At 45.1% G+C, this 23,638-nt stretch overlaps 1 protein-coding gene across 2 annotated transcripts in view; it reads right to left on the bottom strand.

Annotated features, from left to right (window-relative positions):
* CELF5 (CUGBP Elav-like family member 5) overlaps window positions 1-22,277 on the bottom strand; it is a 119,553-nt gene extending 97,276 nt beyond the window's left edge. For both annotated transcript variants that reach the window (XM_029613898.1, XM_029613899.1), the window contains exon 1: window positions 22,028-22,277. In XM_029613898.1, the coding sequence (XP_029469758.1) occupies window positions 22,028-22,277 (250 nt within the window). The remainder of the gene's footprint in view (window positions 1-22,027) is intronic.
* Between the last annotated feature and the right edge of the window lie 1,361 nt (window positions 22,278-23,638).

The raw sequence follows: 23,638 nt of genomic DNA, 5'->3' as shown, positions 1-23,638 counted from the left end.
CTGAAGTTCAAAGCCTCTCCATAGCGTTGAAGGTGCTAAATCATGATAGAAGGATAATTTGTGACTTTCCCATAACCAGTTATGTTTTTTTCACGCAGATTCATAGACAAGCACCTTTTGCGCCTAGCTGTGGAAACAAACAATGTCTCGAGGATGCTTGTCCTGGCATAGGGCCCAAGGCCCGATGAGCTCGCTCTAACCTGATTGTTGGCAAGGTGATGTTCAGGTCAGCAGACATTGGTTCTCCATAGATATGTATGAACGCACATATCTGCAGGGCAATGGTGCTGGCGTCAGCATACTCTGCTGTCTCGGGTACCCTGCGAATCCGAAGATTGCAGCGCCACGTCCGATTTTCTAGGTCTTCAAGTTTATCAGTAAGGAGCAAGAACTTGAGGCACATTTGTTTTTGCTGCATAATACGCCCATTAATAGCATCTCCATGACCTTCAACCCTAATGTCAATCTCGTCCATGCATGCTCCAAGGGCCGCAAGATCCTGGTGAATCTCCAACATGGAAGCTAGTAAATCTGCCTTATGTTGCCGCATGTCTGAGTGCTGGTTGAGAAACCATCCCTGGTTTCTCAACCTGGTTTCTCCATCCCTGGTTGAGAAACCATCCCTGGTTTCTCAACCTGGTTTCTCCATCCCTGGTTGAGAAACCATCCCTGGTTTCTCAACCAGGGATGGAATTGGCATCGGAGTTTAACGAGCAATTTTCTCCATCTTTGCTGCTGGCTGCTTCCGTGGCCTTCTTGGCCTGCTCACCGTCCTTGGAAAGAGCTTCAGAAGCCACCTTGCCATAAGAAAACTGCTTCAAATCAGTTGTTTTTCTCTTGGTCGCCATCAGGAATGTTAAGTGAATGGCTGAATGGGAAAATTGCTCAAATATCGTTTAGTCTGCTGAAGTTAGTGATGGATATAGCATTTAGGGGTGAAGAGCTCAGCACTCAAAAGTCCATCTTAGCAGACAGGAATAGTGCCCTCCCCAGTGATATCTATCTAATTCTCCTATCTTATTTTTTAGACTGCTGGCACTGAACACAGTTTTGTATGGAAATTTGCAACAAGATTTTAAATAAATAAATTTATATACAGACATTTCAAAAAGTTTGTATTTACAACTTTCCTAGATGTTGACAGGGATAATTTGGAATCTTTTAACTCAATCTGCTCTTTACTTAAAGATACCATGGCTACCTTTGCCTTTACTGAAATCTCTCTATTGGGATGCTCCTACTCATAGATGCTCAAACTGGTCCTACGAGCCTCCCAGCCAGTTGGGTTTTCAGATATCCCAAATGAATATGCATGAGAAATATTTGCATGCATAGGAGGTAGTGCATGCAAATGTTATGAATATCCATTTGGGATATCCTGAAAACCCGACTGGCTGGCTGGGGGGGGGGCAGCCCCATAGGACTGGTTTGAGCACCCCTGCTCTATCTTTTCCATTTTGTTAGTATCCATCGAAGATACCTCCCTCTGAACTATGCACTACTGAGCAACTGTTAGCTTCCCTATTTTCTAGTTTAAAAAATGCTTTATCTCCTTTTTATACTTTAGCACCAGCAGCCAGATCCACCCTGCTTAAGATGGAGCACATTCTTTTGGAATAGGCTTCCCCCTACTCCAAAATGTTAACCATTTCCTAACAAAATTAAAGCCCTCTTCCCTGCACCATTGTCTTTTCCATGCATTGATACTTCAGAGCTCTGCCTACCTCTGGGGTTCTGTGTGTGGAATGGGGAGCATGTCAAAAAATGGATTTCATCATTCTACACACCTTCATAGCTAGCTGGCTACTGGTATGATGCTAATGGTGGCAGTAGCTGGTTTGATGCTAGTAGCAGTGTGGTACCCCTATCCTGGCACCCTAAGAGGGCACCCATCTTACCCACCCCTTGCAACAATCCTGCCAGTTGGTAACACTATATAGAGAAGCAGGGCTGGCTTTTAGGTAGGGTGAGAGCAGGGCAATTGCCTGGGGCACCATGTCACACAGGAAGCCACCAGCCAACACTGTTCCCTATGAATATGCATGTGTGGCCATGCACAGTTCCGAAAGCAGTTGTGCACGTCGCAACTCAAGCTGTGCAGACCCAGACCCAACCCCAGTGGGAAAGCAGGAGCAGTGGGATCCCATTACTGCCAGCTCCGTGAGCATTTTCAAAACTCAAGGACTGGCATTTCTTGTATGGAGCAGATGGTGAAAGAAGAAGGTAGGGGGTAGATGTTGGGGAGGGGGGTAAGACGTAGAGGTGAGGATAGAAAGGGAAAGGGGTAAGAGGCAGGATGCAGATGCTGGGAGAGAATGGAACCCACCCCCTCTGCTCACTTGTAGAGAAAGCTTGCGCACACCTTCGACTCTGTTAATCCATGCCAAGAATCAATTTGGGGGAGGGGGAAGTTGCTATCAAAGGTTTTCACCCAGGCCAACATTTTCCCTAGAGCTAGCCCTATAGAGGAGTTCTCAGTGAGATCTGATTTTCAGGATGTCCAAAATGAATATTCATCACACCTGTTTGCATAAGTTGATCTAAGAAGGCTAATTTGTATAGCTTGGATTACTTTGAAAATCAGGCCTGTGTGCAAGCCTTGAGAAGCTCTGATGAAATGAATATCCCCCCTCCCCGTTGGTTCCTGAACCAGCTGCTCCATGAAGCAGTCATTTATTTCATGGAGAAGCTTCACTTCCCTGGCATGTCCTGATGTGACATTTACCCAGTCAATATTGGGGTAATTGAAATCTCCCATTACCGTGCTGTCAAATTGGTTAGCATCCCCGATTTGTCATCCTGCTGTTCATTCTGGTATAGAGCCGCAGCCATGCTCTTCTCCATCACACGTGGAATTTCTAACCATAAAGATTCCACAGTGCAGTCGCTCTCCTACAGGATCCTTATCCTGTTTGACTCTAAACCTCTCTTAACATGTAATGCAACCCCCACCGATTTGATCCGCACGTGTATTGTCCCTTTGAAAACTGCCGCAGGTGAAGTACCCACGGACTGCTGCATTGTTTTGTACGGGTACAATTTTATAGAAAAAAAAATATGCATGGAGATTTGAAAATAACATTTCCAGGAGTTATTTTCTGATCCCACCCAGAACATGCATCCTGGAACAGCTACCCCAAGTGCGGTTAAGAGTATGGATACTATGGGACCCCCATACACTTTTAGCTGGATTTAGGGAGGGGGGATTTTCAGGCAGCCAGCTTACCCAGGTAAATTGCTATTATCTGAAGAATGAGCAGAATATTTTTCTCCAAGGCCTTTAGCATGCTCTGGAGAGAAGGCAGCAGCTCGTTTAGAATCCTAGGAACAAAGTTTGAAGTATGACTGACCAATTGAACTGGAAGTCCGTCACAACTTAACCCACCCTATGATAATCACCTTGACCACATCCTCTAGCAACAAATTCTACACTGTGTGTAGAATGAAAAAAGCACTTTCTACAATTTGTTTTCAATCTTCTGGTTGTTAGTTTCATGGAATCCCCTTGTTTTAGTACCATTTGAAAGGATAAATAATCTTTATTTATTTACTCAATACACCCTTCATGATTTTATAAACTTCCATCATGTCACCACTCAGATGTCTCTTTTCTGGGCTGAGGAGCCTCTCTTCATAGTGAGATGAGGGATCATTGCATCCCCTTTATCATTTTTCTTGGCCTCCTCTGCACCTCTTCTAGTTCCACTATGTCCTTTTTGAGATGGGGATGACCAGAACTGTACACAATACTCAAGGCGTGGTCATACCATGGCTCAATACAGAGGCAATATGATTATATTTTTGGTTTTATTCTCCATTCCTTTTCAGAAATTTCCTAACATTCTATTTATTTTATTGATTGCTGCCATTCACTGAGCTGAGGATTTCAATATATTGTCCATAAGGAATCCAAGATCTTTTCCCTGGACAGTGACTCCTAATATGGAAAGGAAAATTAGTTCTTACCTGATAATTTTTGTTCCTGTAGTACCATGGATCAGTCCAGACTCCTAAGAACATAAGAACATAAGAAATTGCCATGCTGGGTCAGACCAAGGGTCCATCAAGCCCAGCATCCTGTTTCCAACAGAGGCCAAAACCAGGCCACAAGAACCTGGCAATTACCCAAACACTAAGAAGATCCCATGCTACTGATGCAATTAATAGCAGTGGCTATTCCCTAAGTAAAACTGATTAATAGCCATTAATGGACTTCTCATCCAAGAACTTATCCAAACCTTTTTTGAACCCAGCTACACTAACTGCACTAACCACATCCTCTGGCAACAAATTCCAGAGCTTTATTGTGCGTTGAGTGAAAAAGAATTTTCTCCGATTAGTCTTAAATGTGCTACTTGCTAACTTCATGGAATGCCCTCTAGTCCTTCTATTATTTGAAAGTGAAAATAACCGAGTCACATCTACTCGTTCAAGACCTCTCATGATCTTAAAGACCTCTATCATATCCCCCCTCAGCCGTCTCTTCTCTAAGCTGAACAGCCCTAACCTCTTCAGCCTTTCCTCATAGGGAAGCTGTTCCATCCCCTTTATCATTTTGGTTGCCCTTCTCTGTACCTTCTCCATCGCAACTATATCTTTTTTGAGATGCCTCCCCTCCAGCAGATGGAGGCAGAGAAGTTTTTAAACAAAACTCTGCCTTATACACCAGCATACCACCTACAGTCCGGCAGTATTACTCACTGTCAAAGCAGAATAGCTCAAAACCAAACTAACTATATACAGGAACACCTCAACAAACTGGCTCCTCAACCCACAATGGGATCAGAACCTGAAGAAGACCACTGAATTCTGTGAACCAAAAATAATACTAAACGAACGGACTCTCCATTATCTCAAAGACTCAAAGGGCGGGCCTTTGGACCGATCCATGGTACTACAGGAATGAAAATTATCCTTTCCCTGTACATACCCAGATCAGTCCAGACTCCTGGGATGTACCAGAGCTTTCTTATCCAGGATGGGATCCGGAGAGGCCCACTCGAAGCACACATTCTCCAAATCCGCCGGAACCTGGTGCCTGGACATCCAGCCTGTAATGCCTCGCAAACGTATGTAAAGACTTCCAAGTAGCCACCCTGCAAATCTCTTGCGGTGAGACTTGTTGGCATTCTGCCCAAGACGCTGCTTGAGAATGGGTAGAATGGGCACGCACTCCAAACGGTAGAGGTCTACCATGTAGCAAATATGCTGAAGTTATAGCTTCTTTCAGCCATCGTGCAATAGTAGTCTTAGACGTCATATTACCTTTCCTTGGACCACTGCACAGCACAAACAGATGGTCGGACAGACGAAAAGCATTCATAACCTCCAGGTAACGTTTCAAAAATGGAATGGGGATATCCCCTCTCAGTTATACATGTCGCATATAAAAGAGCTCTATATTCACCCAGACATTCTTTATTGGAATACCAAACCAGATGTTCGTCACCGCAGAATGTCTATGTTTTGCAACACACAAATTGTCCTCGGCAATTGTCTGTAGCATTCACCAGCATTGGCATGTTTTACAACTTCACCAAGTTTTTTCTGAACAACCTTTAATATCGTTCCAGAGAGGATCGAACATTAGAAATCACGTTGTCTGTGCAACATTGTCCACCATGGTTCATTCATTAACTAATATTGGCCACAAGGCTTGTGGTCAATATGATGTGCTCAATTACTTTGGAAGGAGATAGCTGGCAACACCCTATTACCAGCACAACATATAAGAAGAAATTTTACTCTGACTGCAATTCCACTACCATAGTATATGTGATACAATGTGCCTGCCCTCAACTCTATGTGGGTCATACTTCTCAACTGATTAAAACATGACTGAGGAAACATTGGAGCCGGCTTCATACAAAAAATACAGAAGCTCCCATCGTTAAACACTGTTTATTAGCACAACACAATTTTACACAATTGCGATGGACCATTTTGGACATTGTTCAAACATCTGCTAGAGGAGGAGATAGCAAATGTTGCTTACCTGATGTAACAGGTGTTCTCACAGGACAGCAGGATGTTAGTCCTCACAAATGGGTGACATCGAGGATGGAGCCCACCACGGAAAACTTCTGTCAAAGTTTAACAGAACTTTGACTGGCCCCTACTGGGCATGCCCAGCAAGGCACTGACCCTGCAGCCAGCAGGGGTCTCCCTTCAGTCTGATTTTCAAAGCTACAGGCAGTGCCTAAAAAAGTAAAAACTAAAACGAACCCAACACCGCGGGGTGGCAGGCGGGTTTCGTGAGGACTAACATCCTGCTGTCCTGTGAGAACACCTGTTACATCAGGTAAGCAACATTTGCTTTCTCACAGGACAAGCAGGATGGTTGTCCTCACAAATGGGTGAGTACCGAGCTGAGGATGTCCTGACTTGCACCAAATGCCCCCAACGACGTGCAACAGGCACAACAACTGGGGTGGAATTTGGCAAAGGGCATCCGCACCCTACCGGGAAGGTGGAAGGGTGTTGGTACATCAGGTTGGAAAAAGGTTACGCAAGACAGATTGGCCGAAGATGGAGTCCTGTCTTCCAGCTTTGTCCAAACAATAGTGGGCTGCAAAGGTATGGAGAGAACTCCAGGTTGCAGCGTTACAGATGTCAGGAAGCGGCACCGATCGAAGGTGTGCTACCGAAGTCGCCATGGCCCTCACAGAGTGTGCTTTTACACGGTCTTGAAAAGGAATGCCAGCTTGCTGATAGCAAAAAGAAATGCAGTCCGCCAACCAGGAGGAAAGAGCCTGCTTACCCACAGGTTGTCCTAACTTGTTAGGATGGAAAGAGACAAATAATTGAGTGCTCTTCCTGTGGGCAACTGTACGGTCTAGATAAAAAGCTAGAGCTCGTTTGCAGTCTAGGGTATGCAGAGTCTGTTCCCCGGAGTTGGAGTGGGGCCTGGGAAAAAAGATAGGTAGTATAATGGATTGATTTATATGAAACTCCGAAACTACCTTAGGTAAGAATTTAGGGTGAGTGCGGAGTACTGCCCGGTCCTGCAGGAGTTTAGTGTAAGGCGGATAGGTAACTAGGGCCTGTAATTCACTAACCCTGCGAGCTGAAGTGATAGCCAAAAGGAATAACACTTTCCATGTGAGATATTTTAGGTCACAGGAGTGCAGAGGTTCGAAAGGTGGTTTCATAAGGCGACCAAGAACCAGATTAAGGTCCCAAGATGGGGCCGGAGGACGTAAAGGTGGCTTCAGATGGAGCAAGCCTTTAAGAAAGCGTGTTACCAGGGGTTGTACTGAAATAGGAACACCCTCTATACCTTTATGGAAAGCGGCTATCGCACTGACATGCATCCTAATGGAAGAGGTTTTAAGACCGGATTCTGATAGATGCCATAAATAGTCCAAGAACTTAGAGATTGGACAGGAAAGGGGATCAAGGGACTGAGAAGTGCACCATGATGTGTACCTTTTCCATTTATATGAATAGGATCTTCTGGTGGAGGGCTTTCGTGAAGCTATCAGGACACGAGAAACAGAATCCGAAAGGTTAAAAGGCTGAAGGACTAACCTTTCAACATCCATGCCGTCAGGGACAAGGCCTGGAGGTTGGGATGGAGGAGGCATCCGTCGTTTTGAGTGAGCAGATGCGGATCCATTCCCAGAGGGATGTACCTGCGGATGGAGAGATCCTGGAGTATGGGAAACCACACCTGGCGTGGCCAGTGGGGTGCTATCAGGATCATGGTTCCTCCGTCCTGGCGAAGCTTCACGAGAGTCCTTGACAGAAGAGGAAGTGGAGGGAATGCATAGAGCAGACCTGACATCCACTTGAGGGAGAAGGCATCCCTCGGCCGAGAGTACTGGCTCCGAATGAGAGAGCAGTAATCGTCCAGTTTGTGGTTCTGAGGGGACGCAAAGAGGTCTATGCGGGGAGAACCCCACTTGCGAAACAGAGAGGTCGCTACCAGAGGGTCTAGTGACCACTCGTGCGGCTGGAAGACACGGCTCAGCTGGTCTGCCAATATATTGTCGACTCCCGGTAGGTAAGTGGCCCTGAGGTACATGGAGTGGGAGAGGGCTTCTGCCCAAATCTGCGCAGCTTCCTGACACAGAAGGAAGGAGCCTGTGCCTCCCTGCTTGTTTATGTACCACATGGCCACTTGGTTGTCTGTCTGGATTAAGATTATCTGATTCAAGAGATGATCTTTGAAAGTTCTGAGCGCGTAGCGGATTGCTCGAAGTTCCAAGAAATTTATCTGGTGTTCGGCTTCGTCTGGTGACCATAACCCTTGGGTTTGGTAATCGTCCACATGGGCTCCCCAACCGATGTGGGAAGCGTCGGTGGTTAGGATTACTTGTGGATCTGGTAGGAGAAAAGGTAAGCCCTGAAGGAGGTTGACCTGAGTCGTCCACCAAGTTAAAGACTGACGTAGCGCTTGTGTAACTGTGACTATGGAGGACAGAGGCTGAAAAGCTTGAATCCATTGGTGTCGCAGAGTCCATTGTGTTACTCTCATGGCTAGTCGGGTCATGGGAGTGACTTGAACCGAGGATGCCATATGTCCTAGGAGAATGAGGAATTGGCGAGCCGTGGCAGTGTTTTGAGACTGGAGCTGGCGGGCTAGGGACATGAGAGTTTGGACCCGTTGAAGCGGAAGGTAGGCCTTTGCCTGTAAGGTGTCCAAGTCTGCTCCAATGAAGGATAAGGTTTGAGATGGGACTAAGCAAGATTTCTCGTAATTGACAAGAAACCCTAAGGAAAGGAGTGTGTGAATTGTCAATTTTAGGGAGGATTGAGCAATCTGAGGGGTGGAGGCCCTGATTAGCCAATCGTCCAGGTAGGGGTAGACGTGGACACCTTCCTTCCTGAGGAATGTTGCTACCACTACGAGACATTTGGTAAAGACTCGTGGAGCAGATGCCAGACCGAAAGGTAGTACCCGGTATTGATAATGGTCGCGGCCTACCAGAAACCGCAGATACTTGCGATGGGATTGTGTAATCGCAATGTGGGTATAAGCGTCCTTGAGGTCGAGAGAGCACAGCCAATCCCCCTTTTGCAGCAGAGGGAGCAGCGCGCCCAGGGTTACCATCTTGAACTTTTCTTTTTGAAGGTATTTGTTGAGGGCCCGAAGGTCCAAAATGGGACGTAGCCCCCCTGATTTCTTTGGTATGAGGAAGTACCTGGAATAGAATCCCCTCCCTCGTTGAGAGGAAGGGACGGGTTCTACAGCATTTGATTGCAGAAGAAGGGATACTTCCTGTTGTAATTGAGTCAAATGGCTGGTTAGACTCCATGCTTGAAGAGGCGGGGAGTCTGCCGGAAGAGTTATGAAGTTGAGGTGGTAACCCTGTGCGATAATTGCTAGCACCCACTGGTCTGAGGTGATCTGTATCCAGCGTTGTAAAAAGTGGTACAGTCGACCCCCCACAGGGATGTCTGGGAGTGGGATGTGGCATGTGCTCCGTACAAGGAAGTCAAAGGCCCGCCGCAGGCCCAGGAGGTGGGGCTACAGTAGGTCTTTGTTTCCTAGGCTGACGAGGCTGAGGTCTGTTGGAGGATCGAGCAGGACGAGGCCTGGCCGATGGAGGATAGTAACGACGTGGCCGAAAGAACGACTTTTTAGAGTCCTTCTTAGGTGGTTGTTTGGAGGACACCTCAGATGGAACAGATGAAAGTTGTTTCAACGTCTCGTGGTGATCTTTTAATTCTGCCACAATCTGCTGAATTTGTTCTCCAAACAAATTGTCCCCTAAACAGGGTAAATCAGCTAGACGATCCTGGACCTCTGGGCGAAGGTTGGATGACTTTAACCAAGCCCAACGTCTGGCTGAGATGGCAGTAGCTGAAACTTTTGTGGAAGCGTCAAAGATGTCATAGGCCGTTCTGATCTCGTGCTTCCCTGCCTCAAACCCTTTGTTAAGAAGGGCTTGAAGCTGTGGCTGGTATTGGTCCGGCAATGTGTCAGCGTAGTCTTTCATCTGTTTAAGGATGGCTCTGTTATATTGAGTCATGTAAAGTTGGTATGAAGCTATGCGTGAAATCAACATAGCCCCATGATACACTTTCCGTCCCACACTATCCAGGAATTTATTGTCCTTGACCGGTGGAGTGGAAGAGTGTGGCTTTAGACGCTTGGCCTTCTTTTGCGCGGACTCAACCACAACAGAGCGATGATCCAGTTGAGGCTTCTGAAACCCTGGTGCTGACTGGACGAGGTATGTGGAGTCAGCCTTCTTGTTAACAGGAGACACAGATGAAGGAGATTCCCAGTTTTTCTTTAAAAGGTCAAGAAACACCTGGTGAATGGGGATGGAAGCTATGATTTTTGGAGCATCCAGAAATTGGAGCAGTTCCATCATCTCGTATCTGTCATCGGTCTCAGATTGCAGCTGAAAAGGTACAATTTCTGACATCTCCTTTACAAAATTAATAAAGGAGAGATCCTCAGGAGGAGATCGTTTTCTACTCTCTGTAGGAGATGGTGGTGAAGGTAAATCTGTGTCAGAAGATGTATCATCACCCCAGGTATCATAAGGATCATGTGGGGCTTGAAGCCCTGAAGGACCTGGTTGAGGATCCGAAGGCATCGAATGAAACCTTGATGGAATCGGTGCTGCAGGCGGGAATGGCATCGAGGGCTTCGGGGCTGCCGATGGAATCGGTGCTGGTCTTGGAATCGATGGAGCCGAAGGATAGATCGGTGGAGAGATATGCGAAGGCACCGATGGGACCACCCCGGACGGGGGAATCAGAAACGGTGTTTCTCCTGCCGATGAGAATCCTGTCGGAGACGATGGTGTTGTCGGTGCTACTGGAATCACCGATGGAAGGGCCGTTATAAGCGCCTCCATGCGGCGCAGTAGCGGTGCTAGAGCTTCCACCAAAGGCTCGGTGGTCGGTTCCCTTCTCGGTGGCGGAGTCGGTGCCGGGGTCGGTGCCGGAATCGATGCCGGAGACGGCGCCGGTGGAGGTTGGAACCTTTGCATCACCTTCTCGATGGCCTCCTGGACCAGCCGGTCCAGTTCTGCCCGGAGACCAGGGGTAACGATACCTGGCTCGACGGGAGAGGGAGGCTGAGGCAGAGCCGGAGGGACCACCGTAACCGGTGGGATCACGGCTCCCACACCCCGAGGGGGTGAGGGTTTCCTCGGTGCCTGCGAACGAGACGTGGACGGTGCCAGGTCTGACCGAGGCTTTTTAGTCGGTGGCTCGGCTTGTTCAGAGGTCGATGGTTGTAGATCCTCGACGGGCCGAGACTTGTGCCGTCGATGGCGATGCTTGTCCTTCCGATCTCCTCGCCCATCCGGGGAGGGGATAGGAGTCGACGGCCGGGAAGTCATCGATGGTGGACGGTAACCGGAGGGTTGACGGTGGTGGTACAACTTCGACGGTGCCGGTTCTGATGACGTCGATGCTATCGATGGCGTTGGGGTGGGTGCATGGAAGAGGAGCCCCATCTTCTCCATCCTGGCTTTGCGACCCTTAGGTGTCATTAAGGCACATTTGGTGCAAATCAGGACATCATGCTCACTACCCAAACACAAAACACAAACCCTATGGGGGTCTGTGATTGACATAGTCCGGGTACAATCCGGACATCGACGGAACCCCGTCGCCATGGCCTAGGGCCAAATTTAGCCGCGGGATCGGTAAGTGCCAACAGGCCTCGAGGGCCAAAAATCGACAGCAGTCGATAAAAAACGGCAAAAAACTTACCGGATTCCGCGAAGGTGACAAAAATTTGTCGAAGGGAGACCCCTGAGGGGCAAATTTTCTTCGGAAAGAAAAAACCGAATTCCTGTCAGGAACGTGGTAAGAAGAGCTCCTTTCACCGCGTGGCAACTGCTGCGCGGAAAAAAGAAGACTGAAGGGAGACCCCTGCTGGCTGCAGGGTCAGTGCCTTGCTGGGCATGCCCAGTAGGGGCCAGTCAAAGTTCTGTTAAACTTTGACAGAAGTTTTCCGTGGTGGGCTCCATCCTCGATGTCACCCATTTGTGAGGACAACCATCCTGCTTGTCCTGTGAGAAAGACTATCGCATGGATGACGTTGGTTTAAAGAGCACAGTTAGGGATTCCCATTGGTTTATGTAGCTCAATTTTTGATTGGTCAGTATTCGAGTTGTGAGTACGTTTAAAAGCATAAATTCTTAAAATGGCGGATCTGTTTGGAAACGCCTTGGCCACAATATTTTAGAAGGAGACATTTCTTGTTTGCAAAGACATGTTTGTATTTTTGTTTAATCTAAAAAATGTTTTAGATGTTGTATATCAATTGAGACTTTAATGTTATTTGTTTTATTTTTAGAAAAGATTTTCCAAGCCCCTGATGATGAAGGTCACGAAACACACGGTGTGTCAGGGAATGCAGAGCATATAAGTTAGTGCTGCTGCGATTTTGAAATAAGTGTCTTTTGCTCAATATCTAAGATTGGGTTTCATTAGCAAACATTTTGTAATGGTGGCATCTTAAAGGCAATAAGTGAAGAACCCAGTGATAATACAGTTTGGAGCGGGCATTTTGTTACACTTTGGCAACAAATAAGTTGATATAAGTGAACATATGAGAAACACACATGCGTTATGCCCTTGGCTCATCTATGAGGGTTTTTTTTACTTGCCATATGATTCTTTACATGTGGTTCCACTTTTTGATATATATATTTACCGCATTATCACCAGTTCCAGTTCTTTATTTTTATTTTACCCTGGTATATAAGGCAGAGTTTTGTTTAAAAACTTCTCGGTCTCCATCTGCTGGAGGGTAGGCAAAACCCAGGGGTCTGGACTGATCCAGGTACATACAGGGAATCCAACATTGTGTACCTATATTTGAGAATATTTCATTTGCCATTCAGATGCCCAATCTCCTAGTCTTGCAAGGTCCTTCTGTAGTTCCTCACAATCCAATGCTGTTTTTACAACTTTGAATAATTTTGTGCTATCTGCAAAACTGATCACTCGTCATTCCCTTTTCCAGATCATTTATGAATGTTAAACAGGACAGGCCTCACTACAAATCCCTGTGGTACTCCATCTTTCTCCATTTGGAGAACAGACCATTTAGTCCTACCCTCCATTGCCTGACGTTTAACAAATTAACAATTGGCAACTGAACACTGCTGCTTATCTCATGACTTTTTAATTTATTAAAGAGTCTCCCAAGAAGATGTTGCCAAATGCCTTCTAAAAATCCAAATATACACTATCAACCAGGTTTATTTATACTTTCCAAACCCTGTAATAGATTTGTAAGTCAAGTCCTCCCTTTGCAAGAGCCATGCTGACTCTTCTCTATTAAGCTATGTCTGTCTATATGGCCAGTAATATTGTGTTTCATACTCAGCTGCTGTGCAGATCTGCTAGTTATAGCTGAATAAACTTATCCAGCTAACTAGTGCTGTATATTCAACGGCAATGCTGGGCCATTGAATATACCCAGCTCTCTTAAAGTTAGCTGGTTAACTTATCCAGTTAATTCAACTCCTCCCCATTATGCCCATTCCTCACCCCTGACTTATCTGCTCTAAATATTTAGCTGGATACGCGAGTTATCTGGCTAGATGGCACCCGCTGATCCTAACCAGATATTCAATGGCACCACTTAGTCACATAAGCAGTACTCATCCAGCTAATTGTCATTTTGAATATCAATCTCTGTATTTAAGAATACCATCTGTCATTTTACTGGTTTATGGTTTCCCAGATCACCCCTGGAGCTCCTTCTAAAAATTGGTGTTACATTGGCCAGTGAGGTTGTTTTAAATAGATTACAAATTACTAGCATCATGTTTGGAATTTCATATTGGAATTCTTTCAGGACTCTGGGATAGATACCATCTGGTTCTGGTGATTTGTTATTTAGTTTGTCAGTTTGACCTATTACATCTTTCATTAGCAGAGAGATTTGCTTTAGTTGCTCAACATCATCACCATCAAAGAATGCTTCCACTCTGGGTATGGACATCCTCCTTGGTAAAGACAGAAGCAAAGAATTCACTCCATTTTTCTGCTCTTTCCTTGTCCTCTCTGAGCAACCATTTGGTCATTGAGTAGCCCAATTGACTCCCTCATAGGCTTTTTGCTTCTAATATACTTGAAACATTTTTATTAGTAATTTTTGACTCTATAGCAAGCTTGATCTCAAATTCTTTCTTGGCCTATTTTACTACAGCTTTACATCTAACTTACCACTACTTATGCTTTTGCTTATTTTCTTCATTTGAGTTTGCTTTCCATTTTTTGACTGCCATGCTGGCAGTCATTTTGGTCTTTCTTTGACTTTTTGAATTCTACAACTTTCCAATTTCTGGACTGTTTTGCAGTCCTTGGTGTTGCTGGGTATGGACTACTGTAACTCCATTTATATTAGCTTACCATTAAGCACTATCAGGGTGCTCCACATTAGTCACCACAGAAGTGTGACAAGCATTCTGGCTCAGGGATCATATAACCCTGAAGTTGCAATCTCTTCCTTGGCTTCCTGTTTGGCAAATAAAATTCAAGATTGCAACTATTGTATGTAAAAGCTCTGACCAATAAAGCCCGATTGTGTTAGTATTGTTTTAAGGTTTTGACCCAGTAGCTAAGGTCTCCTTGAAATTGTATGCCCTAGACTGGTGCATTCTCAGTTACAGGCCCAATTCTATAGAACTCTCTTCCAGCATTTCTCCATGCTACTGCATGCCCCAAACTATTTAAGAACAAACTTAAAGCTGGCAAAATAAGTTGGTAGCCTGGGTGCCGTTTAATGTTAACACTTTTAAAATGCATTGACAGGTTGTTGGACCTGTAACACAAGAGCTGACTAGTTTGTTCTTAGTTTCCTATTTATATCAGATGCGACACTGTAAGCCTTTATCTTGATAAATAAAGTGAAAACAATGTTATTAAACTGAATTTTTTATTATGAATTTTTTTAGTATAATACACTGTTAACATAGGAGCTAGTGGGAACTAAGTTTTTAATAGAAACGATGGCAGAAAACACCCATATGGCCCATCTAGTCTGCCCATCCGCCCAATTAATTTAGTTTTATAATTGCCATCACTCCCTTACAGATCCGCTGCATTTATCCCATGCTTTCTTTGTTTGAATACTGTTTTGGTCTCCCTCACTTCCACTAGAAGGCCATTCTATGCATCCACCACCCTTTCTGTAAAGAAATATGTCCTAAGTTTACCCCCTTTCAGCCTCATCCCATGACCCCCTCGATTTATAGCCTCTGAAAGAGGCTCCCCTCCTGTGCATGGAAATCTTTGAGATATTTTAATGCCTCTCTCATAGCTCCCCTATCCCACCTTTCCTCTAGGGTATACATATTTAGAGCTTTACGTCTGTTCCCATATGCTTTAGAATGAATGCCAGTGACCATTTTAGTAACCACCTTTGGACAGCTTCCAATCCATTTACATCCTTTTGATGATGTGGTCTCCAAATGAGGTCTCACTTTCCAGGGACCTAAACAGGTGCAATTTCTCCTCTTTTTCTGACTATTCCTCTCCCTATGTAGCCAAGCATCTTTCTGGCTTTTGCCATCACTTTATCAACCTGCTTGACCACCTTAAGATCATCATACAATCCGCTCCCCATCCTGCTCTTCTTTCAAACTTAGAGGAATTTCACCTCAAATACTGTACCTCTCCCTTGGAATTTTGTAACCTAAACGCATTCTTCTGCATTTTTTAGCATTAAATCTTAGCTGCCAGACCCTAGTCCATTCCTAGAGCTTCATTAGATCCCTCCTCATGTTTTCCACACCTTCCTGTCCACCTTGTTGCAGTTTGGTATCACTGGCAAAAAGACAAACCTTTCCTGACAATCCTTCTGGTGGGCTGCTCCCGCAAATGTTGAAAAGAATTGGTCCAAGGACCAATCTCTAAGGCACACCGCTAGTAATACCTCACTTCTCAGAGAAAACTCCATTTACCACTACCCTTTGTTGCCTCCCACTTAGCCAGTTTCTAACCCAGTCAGTCACTCTAGGATCCATACCAAGGACGCTCAATTTATGTATAAGTCTTCTATGCAGAGCCATATGAAGGAATTTACTGAAATCCAAGTGTACTAGATCTAGCACTCTTCGGTCATCCAATCAAAGAAAGTGATCAGAATAGCCTGAGGAGATTTACCTCTGCTAAAACCATGCTGCCTCAGATCTTGCAATCCATTGGATTCCAAAAACTGCACTGTCCGCTGGTGTAACATCAATTCTATTAATTTGCTCATCACAGAGGTCAGACTATCCATCACCTAGACCTTTTAAGTGTTAGGCGATTCACAAATGTTAATAAATGTAAATCTGTAGTTCCCAGCCTCCTCCTTGCTGCCACGTTTCTGAACAGGAACCACATCCACCCATTTCCATTCCCCTGGAACTTCTCCCACCTCTGGGAAAAAAAAAAGCATGAAAAGTCATCCAATGGAGCTACCAGGACATTTCTAAGTTCCCTTAGCACCCTCAGATTTCCCCATCTGGCCCCATCACTTTTTCTACTTTAAGTTTAGTTAGCTCCTCAGGAACACACTGTTCTGAACATCGATTGAGGTTTGCCTCACTTCCAGTCTCATTTGGGTTTGTTTTATGTGCTCCTGCTCCAGGCCCTTCCACAGTGAGTATTGAACAGAAAGATTTGTTAAGTAATTTTGCTCTTACCTCATTGGCCTCTACATTTTCCTCCCCTTCACTTCTGAGTCTCACATTGCCAACTTTTGCGTTTTCTTCTACCACTATCATATCTAAATAGGCCTTGTCCCCACCTTCGTTTTACCATATTTGCTGATTTTTCTTCTGTTTGAAGTTTTGCATTCCTGACTACTTTCCCGTCTCTTAATTTTCCAGATATTATTGCCCATCTTCCTCTTTCTGCAATCTCTTGTAGTTTATGAACACTCATTTTTTCTCCCTTACCTTTTTTAGCTATTTCTTTAGAAAACCATAATAGCCTTTTCTTCCTCTATTTATTCTTTTAACAAAAAAGCTAGTTTCCCTTATATCTCATTTTAGTTTTGCCCATTGTCTTCTACTTCCCCTAGATTTTCCCATCTAGCTCACGGCTTCCAAGTCTGCATTTTTAAACATTGTCCGTGCCTCATCCAACCTTTTAACCTTTGCAACTGCTTCTTTTCTAACTAATTTCCTCATTCTGTCAGTCTCCCTTTTTAAGTTATATGCTACTGTAGTAGTTTCACTTAATATCCTCCCTCCAGTGATTACATCAAATTTGATTGCATTATGATTGCTATTGGTCTCTGGGGACATCAAAGCAAAAATGAAAGGTCTAGAGAGCCATCCTTCCGAAAGGCTATTCAACTATAGCTAAATGCTGGCACAAACCTAGATGTTTAATGCTCAACGATGGCCCAAAAGCACTCAGCTGCACAAAAGGAGGCAGCAGGTAGATGACTTAATGCTCCAAGAGGATTTGGAACAAGTTGACGCATGCTACCCAGCACTTCTCATGTAGTGAGCGACCTCCTCCTCCATCTGCTACCTAAGTTTCTCCTCAAAAATCGTCAATCTGAAAAGTCAATGGGGCGCAGGACTGACCTGCTTTAGGGTGACCTGAAAACTCAACACTGGACCTCCAGAAACTGATGCAGTGGATACACTGAATAGGAGACAGAGCTTTCCTCCATGTGTAACTGCTTTGGGAGTAAGCATGTGCATTCCAGTAGCCCTCTGTTTTCAGAGCTGGGCGAAGAATATCGGTGCCAAAAGACTGTCTCCTTCAGTAAGGTCTCAGTAATGGGTTCCAGCTCCAGGCTTGAGTGCTGAGTCCAATGCGCAGCAGGAGATGGGAGAACAAAATTTCTCTCATGCCCTGGGGCACTAGATGCAATGCCTTCTTCAGTAATTCTGAACCTCCAGTGGTCAATGCAGTGTTCCTCCTACTTCTGGCACCAACAAGCAGCAGACCCAGACTTTTTCTTTGTTTTTTTGGCTCTGTTGACATTCTAGAGCTTATGCTGCAGTGGAACATATGATCTGTGCCCAGGCACTTGTAGAAAGTCTTATGATAGTCTATTATGGACATCTTTTGTACACAGTCTAGGCACGTCTTTAAGTCACTGACCTGCTTCTCTGCCACATCAGAAAACTAGACACAAAATCAAGAAAAGAAATTTTGAAGGTAGATGACCAAGTAGAAAAAAAAAAGGGGGTGGGGGTTGGTTCTCTGGCTGGGAAGGCCTGTCAGACCACAGCAAAAAATGGCAACTGCTGCCAGAAATATCAAACAACTGAAGCTTGAAAATGCTGAAAAACCTAAAAACCTGAAAGAAAGAGAAAGGAAAACACTAAGGCACACTTATGCCCCCAAAAAGGATCACTCTGACAAACTAAATGTTAACAGCTAGCTGCAGCAGTCAGCGAGAAATGCATCTACTGCTCTCAGTCTAAAAACAACAAACTAAGGCCTGCCACATGGTCACAGAGACGTGGAACTGCCACGGATAATTAATCAGCCCTTCCTTTTTTTCCTGGAAGGCTCTGGAAACACATTTGATGTTGGCACCTGGTGATGTCACTTATCGGTACGACTGGGTGATTTATCTTGTCTTCAAAGAAATACACATTGCTAGTGCTGAAGGTGTGTGTGTATTATCAGTCCGTAGACATGTGTGCAAGAATGCATAGCCCCCTTCCCTCCCCCTCAACACAAAGGCTCAAAGGCAAATATTTCTGTTAATATGCAAATTCCTCAGGACCACAGAACCCTGCATTCTGCACTGGGTCAGGCTCTGGGATCCTGCAAGCTAATGCAAAACGATGAATGCATTTCCTCTGATAGCAGTATATCAGCTTCTTCCTTATAAAAAGTAAAGCGCATTAACAGTCGGAGAAAAGGTAACGCTTAAACCTCAATGGACTTTTAGAGCTTGTACTGAATTTCCAAATCCTCAGTCCCTGCAGTACAGAGTAGAAGAGGAGGCAGCAGCAGCAGCAGGCGGCCTTGAAACAAAGAATTATACCTAAAATAAAAGGCTGTTAAATCAATGCTAGAAATAAGTGTTCAAAACAGTGAGCACAAGTGCATCTTGAGTGATGTTTCCCAAGCACGAAGATTGACAGGAGGAAAACCATTCTGCTACTTCTAGATTTATATACCGAATATTTGGTAAAGATTTTTCTGGAGGGAAGCGCATTTCTGCCGTTATAGCCCACTCTCCTCCTGCACCCATCACCAGAACCTTCAACCTTCCCAGATCAAGCACAGAAAAGAATTAACAGATTTTAAATTATTTAAAAAAAAAACCAAACAAAAAAAACCATGCAAACTGTGAATACCAATATCTATATAATCACGGTAATAATTTGCAATGTGTCACTGAAAACGGGGCTGCCTTGCTTTTGTCCCCCCACTACTCATGGATTTCCAGAACCTGAGAACTAGGTGAGGAGAGCTTTTGGGCAAGGATGTGTTTGCATTTTTGCTTCTGTTTTGGTTTGAACAAAGCTAAATGTTTTCTTTCGACCACATAGAGGTGATACATTCTGCTGCCTTAAAGCAGTAGTGCTAGATAACACATCTTGAAACAATTTGGTTCAGCACTTAGTACACCAATAATATCAACATATCCTTATTTTTTGTCAGGCTGCCAGCCTCTCCTTTCCAAGAAAAAAAAAAAGAAAGCTTGTGGTTTGTCAGGGCTCCTAGAAACACAGACTAAAACATCAGCTAAAAACTGCAAGGCCCAACTACAGCCTGCACCTTTGGCTGACACTGATTCAGATTTTTTGGTGAGTCAGGGTGTTGCTCTACTGTTCATCATCAAAGCCCTGCATGAGCACAAACACCCATGACATTCAACATATGAACAGTGAACAAAAAGTTGAAGCGTGATCTCAAAACTGTGAAAAGAAAAGAAGCTACAGACCTCACTGTGGTGCAACCTTAGTGACGAGGGCCCATTTTGTGTGTATGAGAAAAATAATTAGTACAGAGGCTCCTGTTATCCCATTTTGCTGGCATTTGAATGAATGAAGCTATATTTTAATGCGGAAAGCAGTATATAAAGCAGAAGTTTGACTCTCACTCTGTATGTGTTAAAATCATATTCTATATCTTTATCTATATATATGATTTTAACACACACATATCTATGGCAAATCACTAGGCCTTGTGCTTTAACACACACCACCCTAATCCAGTCATTAGTAGGAGTGCTCCAACACCTCATTGCTAGGCCAAGCTTAAACTCCAGGTACCTGCCCTTTGGTAGATCGACTGAAACCTACAGAGTCCACATTTATCAACATGCTGACAGATAATGAGAAATAACCTGGAATCCTTCAATTCTTGCTACGATCTGATATTGACGTAGCTCTTGAGGTGCACTCTGCCACGCAGAACTACACTCAGCTCCAACACTTCCACAGGATGCCTGTAGCTATAGCAACATTTTCTTTCACACAGACTTCGACGCACCTGGAGAGAGTTGTTGCAATTCAAAAAAAAAAATTATTTTTTTTTTTTTAAGCAATTAGAACCTCCTATGGGTGACTGTGTGAAACTAAGCCCTGGTCATTCTAAGGTCAGCAGGAACCGTGTGGACAACTGAAGGCTTCACATTTGTGTATTTTGGAAGGAGAAGGTTTTCTGCTAGTTACTGTTTGAGAACTGAGAGTCCTTTCAGGTTCAATAGCCTGAAGACTAGTGAGCCAGCATTTCACAGGGCTGGAGCAGGGCCACATTACATCTGAAAGGGCCTACAGAAAAAAAAAAGCCTGGGCATACAGAGGATGCAATGAGATCTTCCAACCCTGGGGGACTTAAGGATCCCCCAAGCCCTGGCAAAACTTCCGCGCTGGAATAGCCCATGGTTTACATATGAATCAGTTTCAGGAATAAATCAGGAGTATACATTTAGGACACATTTGGACTGGAAATGTTAATTATGGGAGCTGTCAAAGACTGTCCTTAGAGCACCTCCTTCCACTGACAGCAATCAGTAGCCTTTAGGAACAGCCCTCCCCACCCCCCAACCCAAAAAAAAAACCCAACAAAATTCCAATAATGATTCTGGGAAGGAAGGGGGAGGGGGCAGTTGCTGTGTTTTGCTTGAAAGGATATCTAACAGTGCTCTGGGGGTTTTCAGAGCAGCACAGTACTGAAGCAAGAGCATTAAACAGGGTTTTTGTTTTTTTAATAAGGACCAGACAGAGACTGGAAATGTCAGCTTACTGGGGGGGGGGGCAGCAGGGGAATGGCATAGGGGATATCTTCATTCTTTGTACATGGGCCATTGCATTTATCAAGGCCCATCCTCATTTGCAAAGTATATGTATAGACACACAGAGAGTTATATATACTATATAACACTGTTAGACCTTACTTTACAAATATTGTTTCTATTTGCATTTCAAGGCCAGTCTCTTTAATTATCTGCCTGTTTTAGCCAGGCAATGGAGTAGTGCTGAAAAGATGTCACACCCTAAATTGAAAAATCCAGGGGAACAGTCCAACATTCTCACCGTAACTTCCCTTCTGATCTACCCCACAAAAGCAAGCAGATTGAGATAAGTGAAAGAAGAGGGCCAACCAGGAAAACCAAAAGAGACCACCCTTGCTGGTGTGTGAACAGCTCTTACTGTCCCATATGTGTCAGTCCTCTCCCTGGTTGCCTACTACTAGATCCTAAGAAAGCAGGCCACCTACCCTGGTCATGGCTTAGGGTCTCAGCTGCTTCTTATATGCTCATTACAGACAAGCAGACTCCTTTGTGAGCAGACCTAGTGTAATTCTGGTAGGATTACAACTTGCAGAGATGCCCCTGTTGGGGGAAGGAGTATGTGTGTGGGAGGCTGGAAGGCGGGGAATGGCTTTATAGTAATGAAATGAAAGAACTGAAATCTGTCATTACCCCCAAAAAAGGGGGAAGAGATGGAAGAGTGGGGAGGAGGAGAGAGATGGAGATGATAGAAAGGGGGTGTGGTGGGAGAGATGGATGGATGGGGAAAAGGATGGATGCAGGAAGAAGGAGCTGGAGACGAGGAATAGAAGGAAGGAGAAAGGGGGGAGGTAGAGAAAGGATTTTCCGGCTGCCAGCGAGGTCACTCACCTTTGTGCATCCCTGTGTATCTGTCTTTCAGCACGGTCAGTTCATAAATTTTGCCAAACTGCTCGAAAAGGGGCTTCAGGTCCTTCTCCTCCAGGTTCCGGGGGATCTGCCCCACAAAGAGCTTGATGGCATCCAGGTCCTTCATGCTGTCTGGCTGTGGGGGAGGCTCGGAGCCGCTCATAGGGAAGGGTCTAGGCTGCAAGAAATGCTGCTGCTGCCTTCTTGTCTCACTCTCTGTCAGTCTGGCCATCTCCAGCCCCTCGGCAGGCTGGATTAGTGCGAATGAACGAAAGCGGTGGGGGGGGGAGAGAGAGAGCTCTCAGCTAGAAAGGGGCTCTGATTCCAGCAGCATCAGGACCACAAAGAAGAGCTCGGTGCAGCCTCCTGGTGGGCACAGACATGTATTGCATCAGCCTGCAGAGATGAAATAAGCAGCTTCCAGCCCCAGGAAACAGCAACAGCAAGACAATCCCTCCTCAGCCAAGTCCAAGATTAGAAACCTGCAGCTCTGCCTCAGACAGTGCCACAACCAGAACAGCACAGGGAGCTAGGAAAATAAAAGTGAAGAGCAGAAGGTTAGGGTAAGGAGCCATGTGCTGCAGGAAAGGAAAATCCCCACCACTCAAAATCTAGGAGCTAGGGGAAGAGGCCAAGAATAGGAAGCAGAGCCAATTTGGTCCAGGACCATATTGATTAAGGGCAGCTAAACAAAATGATCACTGATAAGATGTAAATGGGGAAACCTTACAGATTCAAACAGATGTGATCCACAATCATGCAACACAGGAGTAAGCAGAGTTGCTTATCTGTAACAGGTATTCTCCGAGGACAGCAGGATGTTAGTCCTCACACATGGGTGACATCATCAGATGGAGCCCTAACATGGAAAACTTATGTCAAGTTTCTAGAACTTTGGCTTGGCACACTGAGCATGCCCTATACCACGCGTCCATGTGGGGTCCCTCTCCAGTCTTATATCATAGAATTCTTTATAAATGAAAAAATAGGAGAAATCCAACTCCAGAGAGTGGCAGGCCGGTTTCATGAGGACTAACATCCTGCTGTCCTCAGAGAATACGTTACAGGTAAGCAACTCTGCTTTGTCAGAGGGCAAGCAGGATGGTAGTCCTCACACATGGTGAATCCCTAGCTACAGGTTTCTCCTCAACACAAAAGGGGACCAACAGACACCTAATCAGGTGCCAATGGGCCCAAAAACAACAGTGATGTTGGTAACGTGGGGGGGGGGGGGGGGGGGGAAACGACACAGCCTGAACCAAACAACAGGCCCTAGACGGGGAGAGTTTGGTCTAACATCTCAAACAAGTTCTGAAGAACAGACTGGCCGAACCTACTGTCACATCGGCCATCCTTATCTAGACAATAATGAGATGTGAATGTATGGAGAGAACTCCACATCACAGCTTTGCAGATCTCCTGCAGGGGAACTGCTCGCAAGTGGGCCACCGACCTTACCCTGGCAGATGCAGTCCTGCCTGGGCATAACATCAGGAGATGCAATCTGCTAGCCAATTGGATGGTGTCTGTCTGGCAATGGCAACACCCAACTTATTCCTATCAAAAGAAATAAAAAGTTGGGTGGACTATGGG

The sequence above is a fragment of the Rhinatrema bivittatum genome, chromosome 8 (genome assembly GCF_901001135.1).
Source record: "Rhinatrema bivittatum chromosome 8, aRhiBiv1.1, whole genome shotgun sequence".
Taxonomy (NCBI): domain Eukaryota; kingdom Metazoa; phylum Chordata; class Amphibia; order Gymnophiona; family Rhinatrematidae; genus Rhinatrema; species Rhinatrema bivittatum.
The sequence above is the reverse complement of the archived record's forward strand: the minus strand, read 5'-3'. Positions and strand labels throughout refer to the sequence as shown.